Below are 17,601 nucleotides of genomic sequence, written 5' to 3'. Positions count from 1 at the left end.
TGAGACTACTCTGTGAACGAGTGGCCGCCTGGGAAAAAAGGCAGCTGACAGCCTGTCTCAACCACCGCACATGTGAATGAAGCTATCCTAGACCACCATGTCTCAGCAAATCTGCTAGGTGCCTGCACCCCTGTGAGAGACCCCCAAGCCATACCTAAAGAATCATAAGCAAATAAGATAGTTGTTTCAAGCTGCAAAGCTTCAAGAGAATTTGTTACACAATAGTTAACTATTCGGGGGCTTTTAGGTGTGCAGACTCTTAGCCCTCTTCTTCCAGACCTACTGAATCAGAACAGCATTTTAACAAGATTCCCAGGTGATTGTACAGCTTGAAAGCTTTGTATCGTCATCCTCCAACAACGCCATGTGGCAGGCACTAGGGGTCTGCCGTGGGAGAACCATCACAAACCGCCTCTCCTTTGCTTCCCTCAAAGCAAACTACTTAGTACTTGACTTCCCTGGCTTCCTTGCAGCTGAGGTGCCATGTGACCCAGCTCTAGTGGGTGAGATGTCAGCAGAGTTACCTGCTTTCCTTTTGGAATAGCCAAAGCTTGAAGGAAAGGCTTTGGCCCTTGGGCCTGCCTGGGATGAGGACACAGTGTCTGGAGTTGGAGCAGCCATGAGGCAACAAGCCTCAGCATCAGGGCTAACAGGCTGAGTGTGGTAAAGAAAGGAAAGATCTGGGTCCTTGGTGGCACCGTGCAGCTGTCACTATGGCCTGCCCCATGACTTCTGGCGACTCAAGACAAATCAGTTCCTCTCTGGATAACTATTAGTTTGTTAGTTGTTTGCAGCCCAACCCAATCCTAAATCATACCAAACCCTAAAAGATACTCAAAACTTTTCATCAAAAAAGAAGGAAGAAAAATGCCACAAACAAAAAGGAAAATGACAAACTCATTTTGTTTGAATGGAAATATTCAAACAAAAGGAAAATATTTATAGTAAGTTTGACAGAGGGAAATATCCTTAATGTATTAATATCTAAGGCCTTTACAAATTTAGACAAATAGAAGCCCACTGAGGGGGGAAAATAAGTACGGACAGCTTACAAAAGAACAACTGCAAATTTTAAATCTAAAGCCTCACACATAATCAATGGAATGCACAGAAAACAAGTAAATATTTTTACCTATGAAGTTGCAAGGGTTTTTTTGTTTTTGCTGCTGCTGTCATTTTAAATTCAGAGCTTGCAAATTTGTGTAATCTAAGAAAGCAATTTGACTATAATAAGTCCATCTTTTTAACCCAGTAGTTCTATTCCTAACAATCTGTCCTAAAAAAATAGCCAGTTTCAGTTGAACTTTCTTTGAGAGGATGTCCTCACAGCATTATTTATAAAAGTGAAAAACTGGAGTCATGCCAAATGCTCAATTATGTGAGATTGGTTTCATAAATTTGGGGATGTTTTGCAGCTGTATGGTAATTTTGTTTCTAATTTTGCCAAGGGACAAGTGCTAGCAGCCTAGCTTTCGGGTTTTGAAGTTGGACAGATTAGGTTCAAGGCCTCTCTCACCACTTATGACCGGGACCGTTGGCGCGTGATCTAACATCTGGAGACTCTTTCCACATCTGTAAAATAATCAAGGCTGCCTAAAAGCGAAATGAGATAATGTATGTAAAGTAGTCTGGACCTGGCCATAGTGTGTTTCCAAAAGAGAGTGAGTGAAGGTTGCTGTCATGTCTGACTTTAGTCCATGGGGTCTTCAGGCCAGAATGCTGGAGTGGGTAGCCTTTCCCTTCTCCAGGGGATCTTTCCAACCGAGGGATCGAACCCAGGTCTCCCGCATTGCAGGTGGATTCTTTACCAGCTGAGCCACCAGAGAAGCCCCAAAGAGAGGCTCTTACTAATGTTACTGAATGAGCTGAAAAATGCTATGTGGAAAAATTAGACTCAAAGCTTCAGCCCAATGCCAATTTTGTAAGAAAAAAAAAATGAATATATGCATTTTTGTAAAATTGGAAGGAAATACACCAGATTGTTAAAGATGGTTATGTTTGGATGATTTTTTTCATTTCTTTCTTTAGTTTTCAAATATTCTACAATGAGTGTGAATAATTTTTATAGTCAGGGAAATTTTTCACTTTTTAAAAGCCAAGTTTAAGGTCAAGCCCTGAAGTCCTTAATTTCTCTTAGTAACATATCGTGTTTTTTGTTTATGTGCCACCTAAGCTTTTTGAAATCTGCCTCATAACAGATTAATAATATCTTTTACCACATGCCGTGCAGTATTCTAGGCATACATTGAGATGGAAACTATCGAATTTGTTTTACAGATGAGGAACAGGTTAAGTCCCTTGCTCAAAGTCACACAGCTGGTAAATTTTAGACCAAATTAAAACATTCTGGGCTTCCCTGGTGGCTCAGATGGTAAAGAATCCACCTGCAATGTGGGAAATCTGGGTTCAATCCCTGGGTTGGGACGATCCCCTGGAGGAGGGCATGGCAAGCCACTCCAGTATTCTTGCCTGGAGAATCCCCATGGACAGAGGAGCCTGGCAGGCTACAGTTCATGGGGTCGCAAAGAGTTGGACATGACTGAGTGACTAAGCACAGCACAGCACATTAAATCAATAAAAGTGTACACAGAGAAAAAATACAAAACAATAGAAATCTAGTAAAACATTCTAATCTCCATGACAAGTTGCCTCTCAGACTACTTGCTACCTCCCATGTAGCCACTCCCCACCTAGCCCCACATACCGAGATGTGTGTTGGTCACAAAGTTCCCCATCCCCGATAGGTCAGGACCCCCCTCTTCTCTGCTGACAGGGCCATCGTTCCACATGAGGTCAAAGCCTCCCACTCGCTTCTCCCTTCCTGTGAGCCTGGACAAGCAGGAGACACAAAGGGTTAATGAAGGTTCACCTGGTGGGGCCCTCAAGCCAGGGCCCTGAACCCTCCCAGCACTCTACTGGTGCCCACCCTGTCAGAGTACCTTCTTTTGTCCATTCAAAGTGGGGGATGACCTCGGGGTCATCCCCCATTTGTCCCCAGGCTTTCATACTTGGCCCCAGTAACATGCTTTCTGGTTTAAAGTCTGCTGTCCTTCCCAGACTAGACTCCATGAAGGCGGGGATTAGACCTGTCATGTCCTTTATTTACTGTGTTCCCAGTGTTTAGCACAAGGGCTGGCGCATAGGAGGGCCTCAAGTGTGTGATGAAGGAATAAGTGATGGTGGATAAGGGTGGTGGACACCTGAGGTTCTGCCTGCTCAGCATCCATTTCACTTTCTTTAGCCTTTGGATACCTGAGTTTTCCTTTTTGAAAACCAGGCCTCACTCTCTCACTCTCATGGTTCAAGTGGGGTTGACCCCAACCCCTGGGAGTGGGCACAAGACCTAGGCTTGGTCAATCAGAGTCCCAGTGATTGATTCAGGGATGGGCATGTGACTCAGTCCCACCAGGGAGCAATGAGAGTCAGCCCTCAAACTTTTGCTGGAATAACTGGGGAGAAACTAACACAGAGAAAAGAGATGAGAGAGGAACGTGAGAACAGACAAACCAACCAACACCGTCTGAGCCATTCCTGAAGTCAAACCCTGGATCTTTCTATTATATGTACATCACCGTATCAATAAATAGCCTCTTACTATGAGCACTTACTGTGAGTTAGACATGTTAAAATAAATTACCATTGTAAATTAACAACCCTGAGAGTTAGATATGAAATCTCCCACTTTACAGATGAGGACACTGAGGTTCAGAGAGAAGTGACTGGGTCAGGGTCCCATAGTCAGGAAAGGTTGAGGAAATCCTGCGGGACTGAATCTCAGAAAGCTGTAGTTGGCCCTGCTCTGCTGGGTCAGGGGTGGGTCCTTGGGCCAGGACCTCATCCTGTGTGAACATCTCAGTTTCCCCTGTGGAATGGTGGGGCAGGGGAGGGTGGAGGGGCCAGAGACATCTCTGAGGTCCTCTCAAGTTCCAGGGTTCCAAGTTCTCTCTCCTCGGTGGGAGCCCTGATGCTGAGGTACAGGGGTGTATGAGTGAGGCCGCCCTCTCTCACCTGGCCTCCATGTCCACAATGTGCAAGGTGTCTTCCAGGAGGCAGGTCTTGAGCTCATAGTCCTCCTGGCTGCTGGCTGTCAGTGATGGGGACGCATTGACCTCCAGGAGCCACCTGGGGAGCGAAGGGAATGGAAAATCTTAAGGCTGCCTGGTCCTTGGAATTTCACAAGAGACTAGATGAGGTGCCTGGGCCCCACCCTCAATTCAACCAGCGCTGCTGTCTCTACGTTTCGATCTGAAGAAAGGTTTCAGGGACTAAAATTTTTGAAAACTGTCACACACTTGAAACCCCCACAGGGCCCAGGGGGTAACTTAAATGAAGCAAGCTGGTGGGGGTAAGAACAATTTTATGACCTCGTGACTATTACTCCTTTGGCTTCTTTCGAAAGAGCTGGAGTATGAGAGAAACTTTCCTAGTGAACATTTGTCTATAAATGGTAACCAGGGGACTTCCCTCGTGGTCCAGTGGTTAAGAATCCACCTTCTAATGCAAGGGACATGGGTTCAATCCCTAGTGGGGGAATTAAATCCCACATGCATTCTTAATACCCTTTTTTCAAACACTGATATTTGGACTTTTCAAATTTGGGAATTTTTTTTTGTCTAGTACTAGAAGTTTAAAAATGTGTATTATCTGTAAAAACTTGATGTTGAAAAATATGTTAAAATGTTACTGGCCAATTAAAAAAAACAAGATCCCACATGCATGGGGGCAGCTAGCCCGTATGCTGCAATGAAGCGCAGATGCAGCCAAATAAATCAATAAAAGTAGTAAATAAAAGATGGTTTTTAAAAGATGGTAACCAGCCTGCCAAGTCAGGAGGGCCGGGAGTGGCAGGGAGGGGTAGGCCTGTGGTGGCCTGGGAGGAGCGTTCCACCTCTGAAGGGGTGGCTCTGGCAGCTCAAGGAGAGTGTTGCCCTGTGCGCATATGAACCCAGAATTCTAAGGCCCTCTGACTCTTCCAAAACATCCCTATGTTTGTGCAAACATCTTCCAGTTATGGGAGATGGTCGATGAAAATCAACCCAATGAAAAAAACATGCTGAAGGTCAAACTCAAAGTGCCTGTAGGCCAAAAGCAGCCCAAGGGGTTCCAGCCTGTGACCTCTGGTTTTCTGCAGCCCTGTTAGTTGACAGACAGGAATCTGGGGCACAGAGGGAGAAGGGCTCACCCAGCAGGTCAGTGAGAGACTGGGGGCCCCTTTTCCTATCTACTGCCTCCTCCTAAGCTCATTTCCCCCATCGGTGTCCATGTTAATGCCTGTAGCACAGCTTGTATCCCAGAAGGCAAAGGAGAGAGACCCACTGGTGCCTGGCCCTGGTTTCTCTTGAACTTGGGCCTGACTTAGGTCTTGCTCTAGGGCTTCTACTCCTGGCTCAGAAAGGCCCCCAAGAGGGATACAGTGACCCTGGGGAGAGGGCTGGGTCCAGGAGCCATAGTGCTGGTGGAAGCTGCTCAGTCCAGGAACATGGACTCTGGGCCCAGCTCAGCCCTGGACTTACTGCATGACCTCAAGCTGCCTGGACAACCCCACTGGGCTTCTGTGCCCTGTTGTATCACCCAAAGGCCATCAGTGTGTTCCCTGACAGCTCAGGTGTGTTCAACTTCCTCGTGAGCACTGTAGGAAGGCACAAAATTCTGGGAATTGACATGGTAACAATTCTGGGAATTGACATGGTAACTCCCTTGCCCAGCCCTTTGCATCCTCAAAGCGCCAGGATTCACAGAGGGGAAGTTTCTTGCCTGATGGGAGGGGAGGATCGCTGACTCAGCAGATGCTTGGGAAAGGCCACAGTGTCGAGCATGGGGCTCATTTCTTCCTCATAACATTCCTCTCTGCACAGTGACCATTTTACAGACAGGCAAGCCAAGGCTCAGAGAAGGGAAGCATGCCCAGCTAGGAAGTTGCAGAGCTGAGCTTAAAGCCAGGCAGTCTAGGTGCAGAGTGTGTAAAACATCCCCCCTCCCCCACAACCCCCACGCTCTCCCGGCCACCAGCCCATCCACTTACGGCTTGAGGTCCTGATCTATGAGGATGTCATAGCCGTACAGCTCAAAGCAGTGCTTGTCGCTGATGATCACCTTCTGCACGCTCTGCAGGCTTCTGATGAAGATGTTGTCCATGTCGCTGAAAAGCGTCTCTACTGCCTCGGGCCCGTGCTTGGATGCCAGGTACTGCCGGAAGCGTTGCAGCATCCACTTGCAGCCCTGGGCCCCACCACCAGGTTGAGAGAGGAAACTTTAATCAGCCCAGACCTGGCCAGCCCGGACGGCCAGTCACCATTAGCACAGACCTTAGTCTTGGACAAGGGGAGCCAGTCCTGAGTCCTGTGATGAGCAGAACCCTTACAGGGCAGAGAATCTGGACTCCCAAGGAGGTGTGGCCCACCCAGAGCCTGGGCCTCTCTTTCTAGAGCACCGCCTGCTATCCGCCACCCCAGAAGTCTCTGCCCAAATGCCCTGCACTGGCCTCTTCCCTGGGCCTGCCCTTTGAGGACAGATTGCACTGACCACATGGGTACCCCAAGACCCAGGGAGTCACCCACAGCTTGCTGTTTTGGGTGTGTGCATGTTTGCAGGAGGCCCCCACAGGGTGATGGAGAGCTGGGGACCGGCTCTTCCTGTATTCGTCTGTTCTGGCTCTTAACTCTGAGAAGTCTGAGTATGCTAAATATGAACCTGGTCTTCTGGCGGGTTATTAGGTAGGTAGTAGATAGATAGATGATATATCTGTCGAGGTAGGATGACACAACACAAATCGTTAAAGGGTGTACTGGTTTGATGTGTAACTCTTAAACATTTAAACATGGGACCTGTGGGCCTCCATGTATACGCTTACCCTGGGCCCTGAAAACAGGCAGTGACCTGACCTCTCTGGAGAGCTCTCCTGGGCTCTCCCTCCTCACCACCCCACCCCACCCCAGTCCCAGAGGCCACATCTGAGGGCAGAAGCCCAGCTGTCTCACCTTCTTCGGGTGGTAGTCGGGAGACGTCTTCTGCACAGCGACATTGGTGAGGTGAACGTCTGGCAGAGGTCAGTGGTCAAGGGCCAGTGTGGATAAGAAGGGCAGCCCCCAGGGACAAACTGAGACCCTTGCTTGGGAATCTCTGAGGGAAGGCTACCAAACAGCCCAGAGCTCAGGTGTGTGGGTTTTGAAGTCAGATGGACTCAGGTCCAAATCATGCCTGCATCTCTCTTTACTGGTTGTGGGCTCCTGAGCAAGCCACTTAACCTCTCTGAGCCTGTTTCCCCCCTTATTAAATGTCGTTGCCTAGCAGTATGTTGACCTCCCAGGGTTATCTGAAGGATCAGATGAGATGCTGTGTACAGTGCTGGCATGGCTGATATTATTAGATTAGTTAGGATTGTCCCACTCTAGAGGAGAGAACCCTTCCTAACAAGTAGAGACACCAAATACAGAACAGCCTTCTCAGGACGTTCTGAGCTCTCTGTTACTAGAGAGGCTCAGACTGGGTGGCTGCTTTGTGGGAATATTGGAGAAATGACCCAGCTTTGGGATGGGGTCAAGATGGCTGCCTTTGAAGTCCCAAACCTGAGAGTCTGCCTTTTGGTGTCGTCACTGTCACCAGTATCATCACCACCGGTAACGTCAGCAACATTTCAAAGCTAATAGAGCATATTCACACACATCATCTCTTTTCCCCAAATCACTCCCATCTCACAGAAAGGCTCAGAGAGACAGCCATTCAGCACACCCCATCCACCCCCACATAACTAAGTAGGATGGAACCCAAAACCTCACGAAGAGGCAAAACATAACTTTCTCCTGGACTTGGTAAAACAGGCGGGGTCCTAGGACCAGGACCCTTTGCTGCAGTGCTTGCACCTGGACAAACATCTCCTCCTCAAGCGAAAATACAGAGAAACTATAAGGGACTAAAAGGAACTGCGTGCATGTGCAGCTGGGGAGAATTATGGACAACGAGATACAAAGAGACCAAAGAGCCCTACTTCCACTTCTGAAGGGTGGGGAGCAAAAGCAGGAAGTCAGGAGCAAAAGCAGAGTACTGCACACAGCACCACCAAAAGGGTGGGCAAACCACCTATGCCAAGCTTCCAGCTTGACCCCTGGACACACCCCTACCCTCAACCCCATAGCAATAACCAACTCCTCACACCTCGGTGAGCCCAGCTAGCAAGGGAACCTGTTATTTGTTCTTGTTCCCCTCTGCTGCAGCAGGGACCCCAATAAAACCTTCCTGTATTTCTTGCCTCTGATCAATTTCTATTGATTGAGGTGGCCGACAACCTTGGTCGGTAACATTGGACCATTCACAGATGGGGAGGTAGAGCCTCCAGGTCACTGATCCAAGTCTGACTCCCCTAACACGTATGTTTCTCCACGTTTGTGGCACATCCGGCAGGATTGTAGCCTCTCCAGAGGAGGTGGGGATCCTCTCTAGCACCTTCTTTATAACTCTTCAGAGACTTTTTGGTCACACTTGTCTGAGAGTTTTTTTGCCTTAATTTCAGAAGAATAAGCACATAACAAACCACTAAATAAGTGGTTTGTTACATTTTTGGTCAATTGATTTTTGAAAAGGGCGCCAAGGCAGTTAAGTGAGGGCAAGCATCATCTTGGGCTTCCCTAGTAGCTCAGCTGGTAAAGAATCCTCCTGCATTGCAGGAGACTCCGGTTCGATTCCTGGGTTGGGAAGATCCCCTGGAGAAGGGATAGGCTACCCACTCCAGTATTCTTGGGCTTCCCTTGTGGCTCAGCTGGTAAAGAATCTGCCTGCAATGTGGGAGACCTGGGTTCGGTCCCTGGGTTGGGAAGATCCCCTGGAGAAGGAAAAGGCTACCCACTTCAGTATTCTGGCCTGGAAGATTCCATAGACTGTATAGTCCATGGGGTTGCAAAGAGTCAGACATGACTGAGCAACTTTCACTTCACTTCACTTCAACCATCATCTTTCCAACAAATGGGGTGAGGATGCCTGGATATCAGTGTGTGAAAGAATGAAGTTACCATACCACAGGCAAAAATTAACTCCAAACAGACCACAGACCTAAATATAAGAGCCAAAATTATAAAACTCTTAGAATAAAATTTAAGAATAAGTCACTGTGACTTGGGGTTAGGCAGAGCGTCTTAGATGGGACAGCAAAAACACAGATGACAAAAAGTAGATAAATTGGACTTGATCAAAATTAGAAAATGTTATGTTTCAAAGGACGCTATAAAGAAAATGAAAAGGAAGCGCACAGAGAATTTTTAGGGCAGTGAAAATACTCTGTATGATACAGTAATGATGGACACACACCATTATACATTTGTCCAAACCCAAAGAATGTACAACTTTAATATAAACTACGGATATGGGGTCATTGTGACGTGTCAACCCAGGGTCATCAACTGTAGCAAATGTAGCACTCTGGTGAGTGGTGTTGATAATGGGGGAGGCCGTGCACAGGGTGGGGCAGGCTGTCTATGGGGAATCCCTACCTTCCTCTCAATTTTGCTGTGAACCTAAAACTGCTCTAAAAAAGAGTCCTTAAAAGAAAAATGACAACCCACAGAATGGGGAAAATATTTGTAAATCATGTATCTGATAAGAGAGCAGTATTGAAAATACATCTAGAAACTTACACCTCAACAATAACAGAGACAATCCAATGAGAAACTGCGAAAAGACTGAGTAGAAATTTCTGCAAAGATTTGCAAATGGCCCAGAAGCTCATGAATAACAATTATGAGTCATCAAATAAATGCACATCAAAACCACTTCACATCCACTAGGGTGGTTGTAATTTAAAAGGACAGATAATAACAAGTGTTGGCGAGGATGTGGAGCAATTGGAACTCTCCTACCATGTTGGTGGGGATGTAAAATTGTGCAATGCTTTGGAAAATAGTCTAATAGTTGGTCAAAAGGTTAAATACAGAATTACCATGTGACTAGCAACTCAACACCTAGTATATACCCAAGAGAAATAAAAACATATGTCCAAACAAAAACTTGTGCAGAAATGTTCACAGAAGTATTAATAATAGCCAAAATGTGGAGACAAAAAAGATGAAAAAAACTACTGATACATGGTACAACATGATGAACATTGAAAACATTAAGCTTAATACAAGAAGTTAAGAGGACTTCCGTTGAGGTCCAGCAGTTAGGACTCCGTGCTTCCACTGCCTGGGGCTCGGTTCGATCCCTGGTCAGGGAAGTAGGATCTCACAAGTCCAGCAGTTAGGACTCCGTGCTTCCACTGCCTGGGGCTCGGTTCGATCCCTGGTCAGGGAAGTAGGATCTCACAAGTCATGCAACACAGTCAAAAAAAAAGTAAGATACAAAAGGCCACATATTTTATGAATCTGTTTACATGAAAGGTCTGAAAAAGACAAATGCGTAGAGATGGACGTGGTTGCATAGGGCTGGGAAGAGGGGTTGTAGGGAAGTGGGAAATGACAGATAATGAGTACCGGGTTTCTTTTGGAGTGAGTGAAAGTCACTCAGTCGTGTCCAACTCTTTGGGATCCATGGCCTGTATAGGACAGAATAATGGAGTGGGTAGCCTTTCCCTTCTCCAGGGGATCTTCCCAACCCAGGAATCGAACCCAGGCCTCCCGCATTGCAGACAGATTCTTTACCAGCTAAGCCACAAGGGAAGCCCAAGAATACTGGACTGGGTAGCCTATCCCTTCTCTAGGGGATCTTCCCAACCCAGGAATCAAACCAGGGTCTCCTTCATTGCAGGCAGATTCTTTACCAGCTGAGCTATCAGGGAAGCCCTAGAAAAGCTGATTTGGGGGATGGTGAAACTGTTCTAAAATCGACAGTGGTGATGCTTGTGTGAAGATGCTAAGAAGTACTGAGTTGTATGATTTAACTGGGTGACCTGTGTGGCATGTGAACATACTACAATAAAATTGTTATTTAAAAAGTGGAAAAAGAGGATGTTCAGGCAAAGTGAGTTACTGGTTTTAAGGGGGGGGTGTGCGGAATTGCTCTCTTTTGTTGGAAGAAGCACTCACATTTCTCGGCACACTGCTCCTACCCTCAGGAAGGAGAAACCAGGGACTTTCCTAGTTTCCCAGAGCAGAGGCTACAGGAGTATGGGTCAGCTGATTTCCCAGCCTCCTCTCTCCACGATGCACCTGAAACCAGGTTCTAATGAACCAACGAGCTAAATGGTGAAGAGCAAGCAAACAACTGAAGCAATCCATAAAGAAACAGAGCTGAGTGAGTAGCTGTGAAATCTTTCAAGGGGGAAATCTTTTCTTAGCTTAGCAACAATAGAAATCACAGAGGAAATCAGTGAATATAGTCAACTATGTGAAAAGGAAATCAATCAGACTGAAAAGGCAAAAATCACGGGCAAGCACGGCTAGAGAAAAGATTTGTAACAAAGATGACAGGCTAATGTTTTTCTGCGTGAAAATCACACATAAATTGTTAACAATAAAATTTTATGACCCTCATAGATAAACAGATAAAGGATATTAAAACAAACAAACAAAAAACTGGTAAAGGGCCATCTGGGAAAGTGCCCAAAGTTTCTAGTAGTAAATGATACACAATTTTAAAGGAATGTAAATGGGGGGAAATGCAAATTGGAAGAGATGCAAATTCTAACGCAAAAATCTGCTTCCCCAGCAAATCAGTTATATTTTTTTAAAAACCTTTTTATTTGGAAAGAAAAACTCAAAACCTACAGAATACTCACAAGAATGGTATAATAAATGCCCATATACGCTTCACTTAGATGTGACAATTGTTTAGGAAATGTGTTTTGTAATCAGTTTAATTGTCCCCAGTGCTGGGGAGCTGGGGCTAAATGGGCCCTGTCAATGGGAGGGTGAAAATATGAGGAAATCTGGAAAACAATCTGGCTGATTCCCTTGACCCAGTAGTTACACCTCTGTGAGGCCATATAAAGGAAAAAATTTTAATATAGTAAAAGATTTATGAAAAAAAATGTTTCTTTACAGCATTGTCTGTCATTATAGGAAAAAACTGCTGCTGCTGCTGCTAAGTTGCTTCAGTCGTGTCCGACTCTGTGCGACCCCATAGATGGCAGCCCACCAGGCTCCCCTGTCCCTGGGACTCTCCAGGCAAGAACACTAGAGTGGGTTGCCATTCCTTCTCCAATGCATGAAAGTGAAAAGTGAAAGTGAAGTCACTCAGTCCGTGTCCAACTTAGCGACCCCATGGACTGCAGCCCACCAGGCTCCTCCGTCCATGGGATTTTCCAGGCAAGAGTACTGGAGTGGGTTGCCATTGCCTTCTCCGGTAAGAAACTGACTAGACTACTTCCCAAATGTCTGCAGCAAGTACAATAGGATTAGCAAACCAGTGAGTCTACTCAGTGGAATACTTTGTAACTAATAAAAAATGTCTATAAGGAAAATACTTACATAATGTTCAATAAAAAAAGGTTATACTTATCTAGTGGGATTGTTGCAGGAAGGAGGACCCTTTCCAGGGCCCAACACTGAGCTCTTGTCCAACACTTGGAAATGAATCATCCGAGGAGACACGTGCTGACAAGGCAAGAGATTTTATTGGGAAAGGGCACCGGGGCAGAAAGCAGTAGGGTAAGGGAACCCAGGAGAACTGCTCTGCCACGTGGCTTGGGTTTTATGGTGATGGGTTGTCTTTAGCCAATCATTCTGACTCAGAGTCCTTCCTGGTGGTGAATACCTTGTTCAGCTAAGATGAGTGCCAGTGAGGATTCGGGGAGGTGGTTGGACATGTGGGGTCTGCTTTTGACCTTTCCTGAACTCTTCCAGTTGGATGTGGCTTATAAGTTCTGTGTTCCTCACCAGGACCTCCTGTCGTAAAATGCAAATAGTTACTATAGCACCTAGCCAGGGTGGGCGGTTTCAGTCAGTGCACTTCCCCTAACAGGATCAGTCATATATAAAAGGGTAAGCAACAACAAAAATTTCAGAGGAGATACACCAAAAAGGTTATTTCTAGTGTGACTAGAAAAGGTTTCTATTCCTCCCTCCTCCTTTTTGTACATTTCTCCTGGATTTTCTGATTTGTCTTCAAAGAGCTATACTTTTATTATGAAGACTATATCCTTTAAATGTTTTATTATCTTTATTATTAAACTAATGCATATCAGTTGCAAGAATAGTTCATAATATAAAGAAATGTTAAAGTTAAAAATACATGTTTCTTGACCTGAATCCCAGGGACGGGGGAGCCTGGTGGGCTGCCGTCTATGGGGTCACACAGAGTCGGACATGACTGAAGTGACTTAGCAGCAGCAGCAGCAGCAGACCTGATTTTAATCTTCTAAATTTTTTAAAGTTAATAGATTTGTGAACCTCCTTTCATATATTCTTCTAAATGGAAAAGTAAAAGCAAAAAATGGGATTGTAAACAGAGCCCAGTTCTACACGCACATGTTATTTCCACCTCACATTCTATCATAGACACCTTTTTTTTTCACCTGGCCGCACTGCATGGCTTGTGGGATGCTTGTGGGATATTAGTTCCCCTACCAGGGATCGAACTCCGGTCATCAGCAGTAAAAGCACTGAGTCTTAAACACTGGACCACTAGGGAATTCCTGTAGTTACCCTTCCATAACATTTCAGTCACCTCACTGTTCAGCAGCTACACAGGATCACAGAAATGCTTTATCATTCATTTCACCATCCCTCTATGGTGGATTAAGCTGTTTCTGCTTGTTTACTATTAGTGTTGAAGTGAATATTTTTTCATTTTGAGTATGTGTATCTGATTTATGTATTTGAATAATTGTGTGTAAGTTATATATATAAAATATATTTATTTACAGTCAGCTAAATAATTTTATATATTAATATTATTATTTTGCAATCCATAGTTGCTTTGTTATTTTAAAAGTTGGTGTGTAATATCTGAAGCAAATAAGGTAAAATATTAATAACTGCTAAATCTGGATGGTAGATGCATAGATTTCTGTTACAGCCTTTCCTGCCGTTTTCTATATAATTTAAATATTTCAATATTTAAAAATTAAAAACAGTTAAATGAAGGGATGAAAATTATGTGTATTCACTCACTGTGAAAACAGCAAAGGCTTGTTAAACAGAAACTAGCCGTGGGAGAGTCCTCAATTTAATAAGGCTCTATGGTGCCTAGAGATAAATAAACATTTTTAAATGAGGGCAGGAGGACCAATAATGTGTACTGAGTAGTCACTCTGGGTTAGGCACTGTCTAAATGCTTTACATGTATCGTTTAACTTTATTCACTTTTAGGTTATTTTTCCTTGGCCACATGGCGTGTGCGATCTTAGTTCCCTGGAATCAAACCTGCGCCCTCCACAGTGGAAACATGGAGTCTTAACCACTGGATGACCCAGGGAAGTCCCTCATCTAACCTTAATAAGAAATGAGGTGGCAAAAAAAGAAACTAAAATAAATGCAGTGAGTTGCATATGACAAATTCTTGTTAGAATCACAAAATAAGACATACTGGAAATGCTGAAGTTGGCTAAACAGAAAGAAACAAATTGTAGATAATACTCAGGAAGGCCTAAGCCCTTCTGACATTCAGGGAATGCAAATGTATTACCTTGGACAGACACTTAATTGAATGATGAGATTAAGGCAGAGCAATGTGAACTGGCTAAAAGCATTAGCTGGATTGCCCAAGCCAGAAGCTTGGCAGCATCACTTGCTACTTCCACCTCTCCCACATGAAGGTAATCTAGTTCTGCTGGTTTATCTCCTAAATATTTATTTCTAGATCATTTACCCCTTTTCCTCTGATGCTCATGTCTAAAAACAATGTTTGCTCTTTTTATTTTGACCAGATAATACACTCACATAGTTCAAAAGTCAAAACTATAGTATATAAGGAATATCTCCTTCCCCTAACCCCAGACCTGTCCCCTCCCATTCATTTCTCCTCCAAGTCAAATTCTGTTTCTAGTTTCTTGTCTATCCTTCCAGAGATGTCTATGCACAGATAAATATATATACAGAGATATACGTTTTAACATGAATGGGAGCATCCTTTCCACAGAGTTCTGCACTTAGTTTTTTTCCAATGAACAATACATCTTGGAGATTATTTCATCAGTACATAAGGCACCTCCCCCGGTCCCTTTTTACCAGCTGGACAGTATTCTGTTGTGTAAATGAGCCATTCATTCAGTTATTTCCTATTATTATTTTTTGCTCTCACAACAAGGCTATGCCGTGGAAAATGTTTAAAGCTCTCTTTTCCTGTCCTATATTGTGAGTGTACCTGGAGGATAAACTCCCAGAAGGGAATTGCTGGGTCTGTGCATTTGTTTTTAATCGAGATTTGCCAGATTGCAGCCTAAGCAGTTGTACAGTTGACACTCCACCAGCAATGCATATACTCCCCTAGCCTCGCCAATACAGCGTGTTATCAAAATGTTCGTATCTGCCAATTTGGTGGAAAAGGCACTGTATTCAAGTGAATGAGTGAGTTAGTGACTAGGCACATAAAGGGATGTGAACATTTTCCAAAGGGGCTCAACAAGTCCAATCCTATGAATCAAATCAATGTGAAATGACGATCAAGCAAGGATGCTTGGGGTGAGTTGCTATGAGCATAGCAGGACTGTTTCCCTCAGGTCACTGGGGGATCCCCCACCCCCTCAAGACTGTAAGTTCCCTGAGGGAAGGGACCAGGGCTGTTTTGTTCACTGCTGTGAACAAAATGCCCTGATTGGAGTTTGACATCTATGGAATGAATGAGTTATCTCAGGACCAGCCAGAGGACGGGAAGGGCAGGGTGCCTGGAGGATGCTGGGGGCAGGTCGGGGAATCCTAGGATACACTGGTCATCAATGCTGTTCAGTGTGAAGCGGGTGTTGGAGAATCGGGCGAAGCCATCCCGGTACAGCCAGGCCCGCAGTGGGATGTACTATGGGGGAGGTGGGAATGGAGAGAGAGAAAAGGGAAGGAGGATCAGTTCCAGCACTTTCACACCTCCTGGCTTTTCCATCTGCTGTTTCCTCCACCTGAAATGCTCTGCCCATCCTGCAAGAATCTGCTCAAACATCAGCCTTCTCTGATTCGATCCCTGCCTTCCTGGGGGTAAGAGTGGGTATGGAGAGATGCAGAAGGGAACAAAATTAATGGGCCTTTCCTCTGCTCCACCACCACATGTGACACCCACCAGATGGTGAGCTCCAGGAGGGCAGGTCCAGGCCGAGCCTGTCTTAGACACTCTGATATCCTGTGCCCAGCATATTGTACCATGAAGGTTTAAGTGTTTGTTGAGTGCATGGCTGGAGGGAGTACAGCAGCTGTTTGGTTAAGAGAGTCGGTTGTCAGGATCCGAATCCCTCCCTGCTCTGCCACTCACAGCTGTGTGACCTTGAGCAAGTTGCTCAACCTGTCTGATCTATCTCCTTATCTGTAAAATGAAGCAAACAAAAGAACCTACCTCCCTGGTTAATTAGAAGGACTGAAAGAAAGAAAATCTGCTAAATACTGGGCCTGGTACTTAGCAGGTGCTCAATAAATGTTGGCTGTGGTTACCATGGATGACCGAATGAACAGAGAAGGAAGGCAGAGATGATCCAGATCCTGGGGCCTCTGAGATGGCGAAGCTTGGATCCGTTGACCAGCCCCTGGGGTCTCCCAGGCAGGTAAAACCAGACAGCTCACATGGATGCCCCCAGAATGGCTGCCCTGTCCCCTGGGCCAGCTGCCCCGCCCCCACCCCTGGAGGAGAGCACCTGTCTTGGTCACTCACCGACATCACCAGCACGTAGACACGCAGGTCAAACTTGCGGCCTGTCAAGCAAGGGGAGAATGAATTGGCATAACAAATACCAATGGTGTATCCAGCACTGAGCTAGGTTTGGGGGAGATGACAGTGGACAGGCCGATGTGAATCCCCATAAAACCACAGGAGGTGCCACGTGCCTGCCTAGCCCAGAGTGGGCGGGGCCTTCAGGCAGGAGGCCCTGCCTGAACAGAGTTTCAGAGGGGACAAAGGGGGCTTGGTCCAAGGGCAGAGTGCCATGAGATGAGGTCAGTGAGGTCAGCAGGGGCCAGGTCGTGTGCAGTTTTGGGGTCTTGCTCCAGCAACCATGGGAAGCCACTGAGGGTTGTCTGACCCCTCTGGTGACTGTGTTTGGAACAGAGCAAAGGGGACCAGAGCCGTGGGCATCAGTGAGGAAGGGGAGGTCAGCGGCCAGAACTGCGTTTGGACTTGGCCAGCCAGGTTCAAGAGCTGCGTGGAGGCTTGATGAAGAACCAGATGTGGGAGGAGAAGAGACGGACGTTTCCAGAATAGTCTCCACCTTCTGGCTTGGTTGGGGGAGGACAGTTCTGTCCCCAGGTAGGGAGGCTGAGGGGTGAGCCAGATGGTAAGGGGAGGACAAGGCTGGATTTTAGTCTTGTTGGGTTCGAGCTGCAGAGAGATGCTTGCAAGGGGATGTCACAGACTGTGGGACATCAGGGTCTGTGGTGTGGGGCAAGGTCTTAGCTGGAGACAGAAATCTGGGAGTCACAGGATCTGGGTGGTGATTAAAGTCATGAAGAGGATGGGGGTCACTGGGGGAGGGAGGGGCGGAGGAGAGACCCACAGAAGTCCCCAAGGAAGGACAATGCCTGAGGAAGTGAGAGGAGGCAAGTG

At 46.0% G+C, this 17,601-nt stretch overlaps 1 protein-coding gene and 1 long non-coding RNA gene across 3 annotated transcripts in view; one reads left to right on the top strand and one right to left on the bottom strand.

The window, feature by feature from the left end:
- TTLL9 (tubulin tyrosine ligase like 9) overlaps positions 1–17,601 on the bottom strand; it is a 67,929-nt gene that overhangs the window by 2,005 nt on the left and 48,323 nt on the right. For both annotated transcript variants that reach the window (XM_069548288.1, XM_069548287.1), the window contains 6 exons: positions 16,714–16,754; positions 15,789–15,876; positions 6,978–7,036; positions 6,023–6,219; positions 4,009–4,122; positions 2,705–2,829 (listed from right to left, as the gene is read on the bottom strand). In XM_069548288.1, the coding sequence (XP_069404389.1) occupies positions 2,705–2,829; positions 4,009–4,122; positions 6,023–6,219; positions 6,978–7,036; positions 15,789–15,876; positions 16,714–16,754 (624 nt within the window). The remainder of the gene's footprint in view (positions 1–2,704; positions 2,830–4,008; positions 4,123–6,022; positions 6,220–6,977; positions 7,037–15,788; positions 15,877–16,713; positions 16,755–17,601) is intronic.
- LOC138417638 (uncharacterized) lies at positions 11,039–14,421 on the top strand. The gene is made up of 2 exons (XR_011248233.1): positions 11,039–11,217; positions 14,235–14,421. It is a non-coding gene; the product is annotated as an uncharacterized lncRNA (long non-coding RNA).

Source organism: Ovis canadensis, chromosome 13 (genome assembly GCF_042477335.2).
Source record: "Ovis canadensis isolate MfBH-ARS-UI-01 breed Bighorn chromosome 13, ARS-UI_OviCan_v2, whole genome shotgun sequence".
Lineage (NCBI taxonomy): Eukaryota > Metazoa > Chordata > Mammalia > Artiodactyla > Bovidae > Ovis > Ovis canadensis.
The sequence above is the reverse complement of the archived record's forward strand: the minus strand, read 5'-3'. Positions and strand labels throughout refer to the sequence as shown.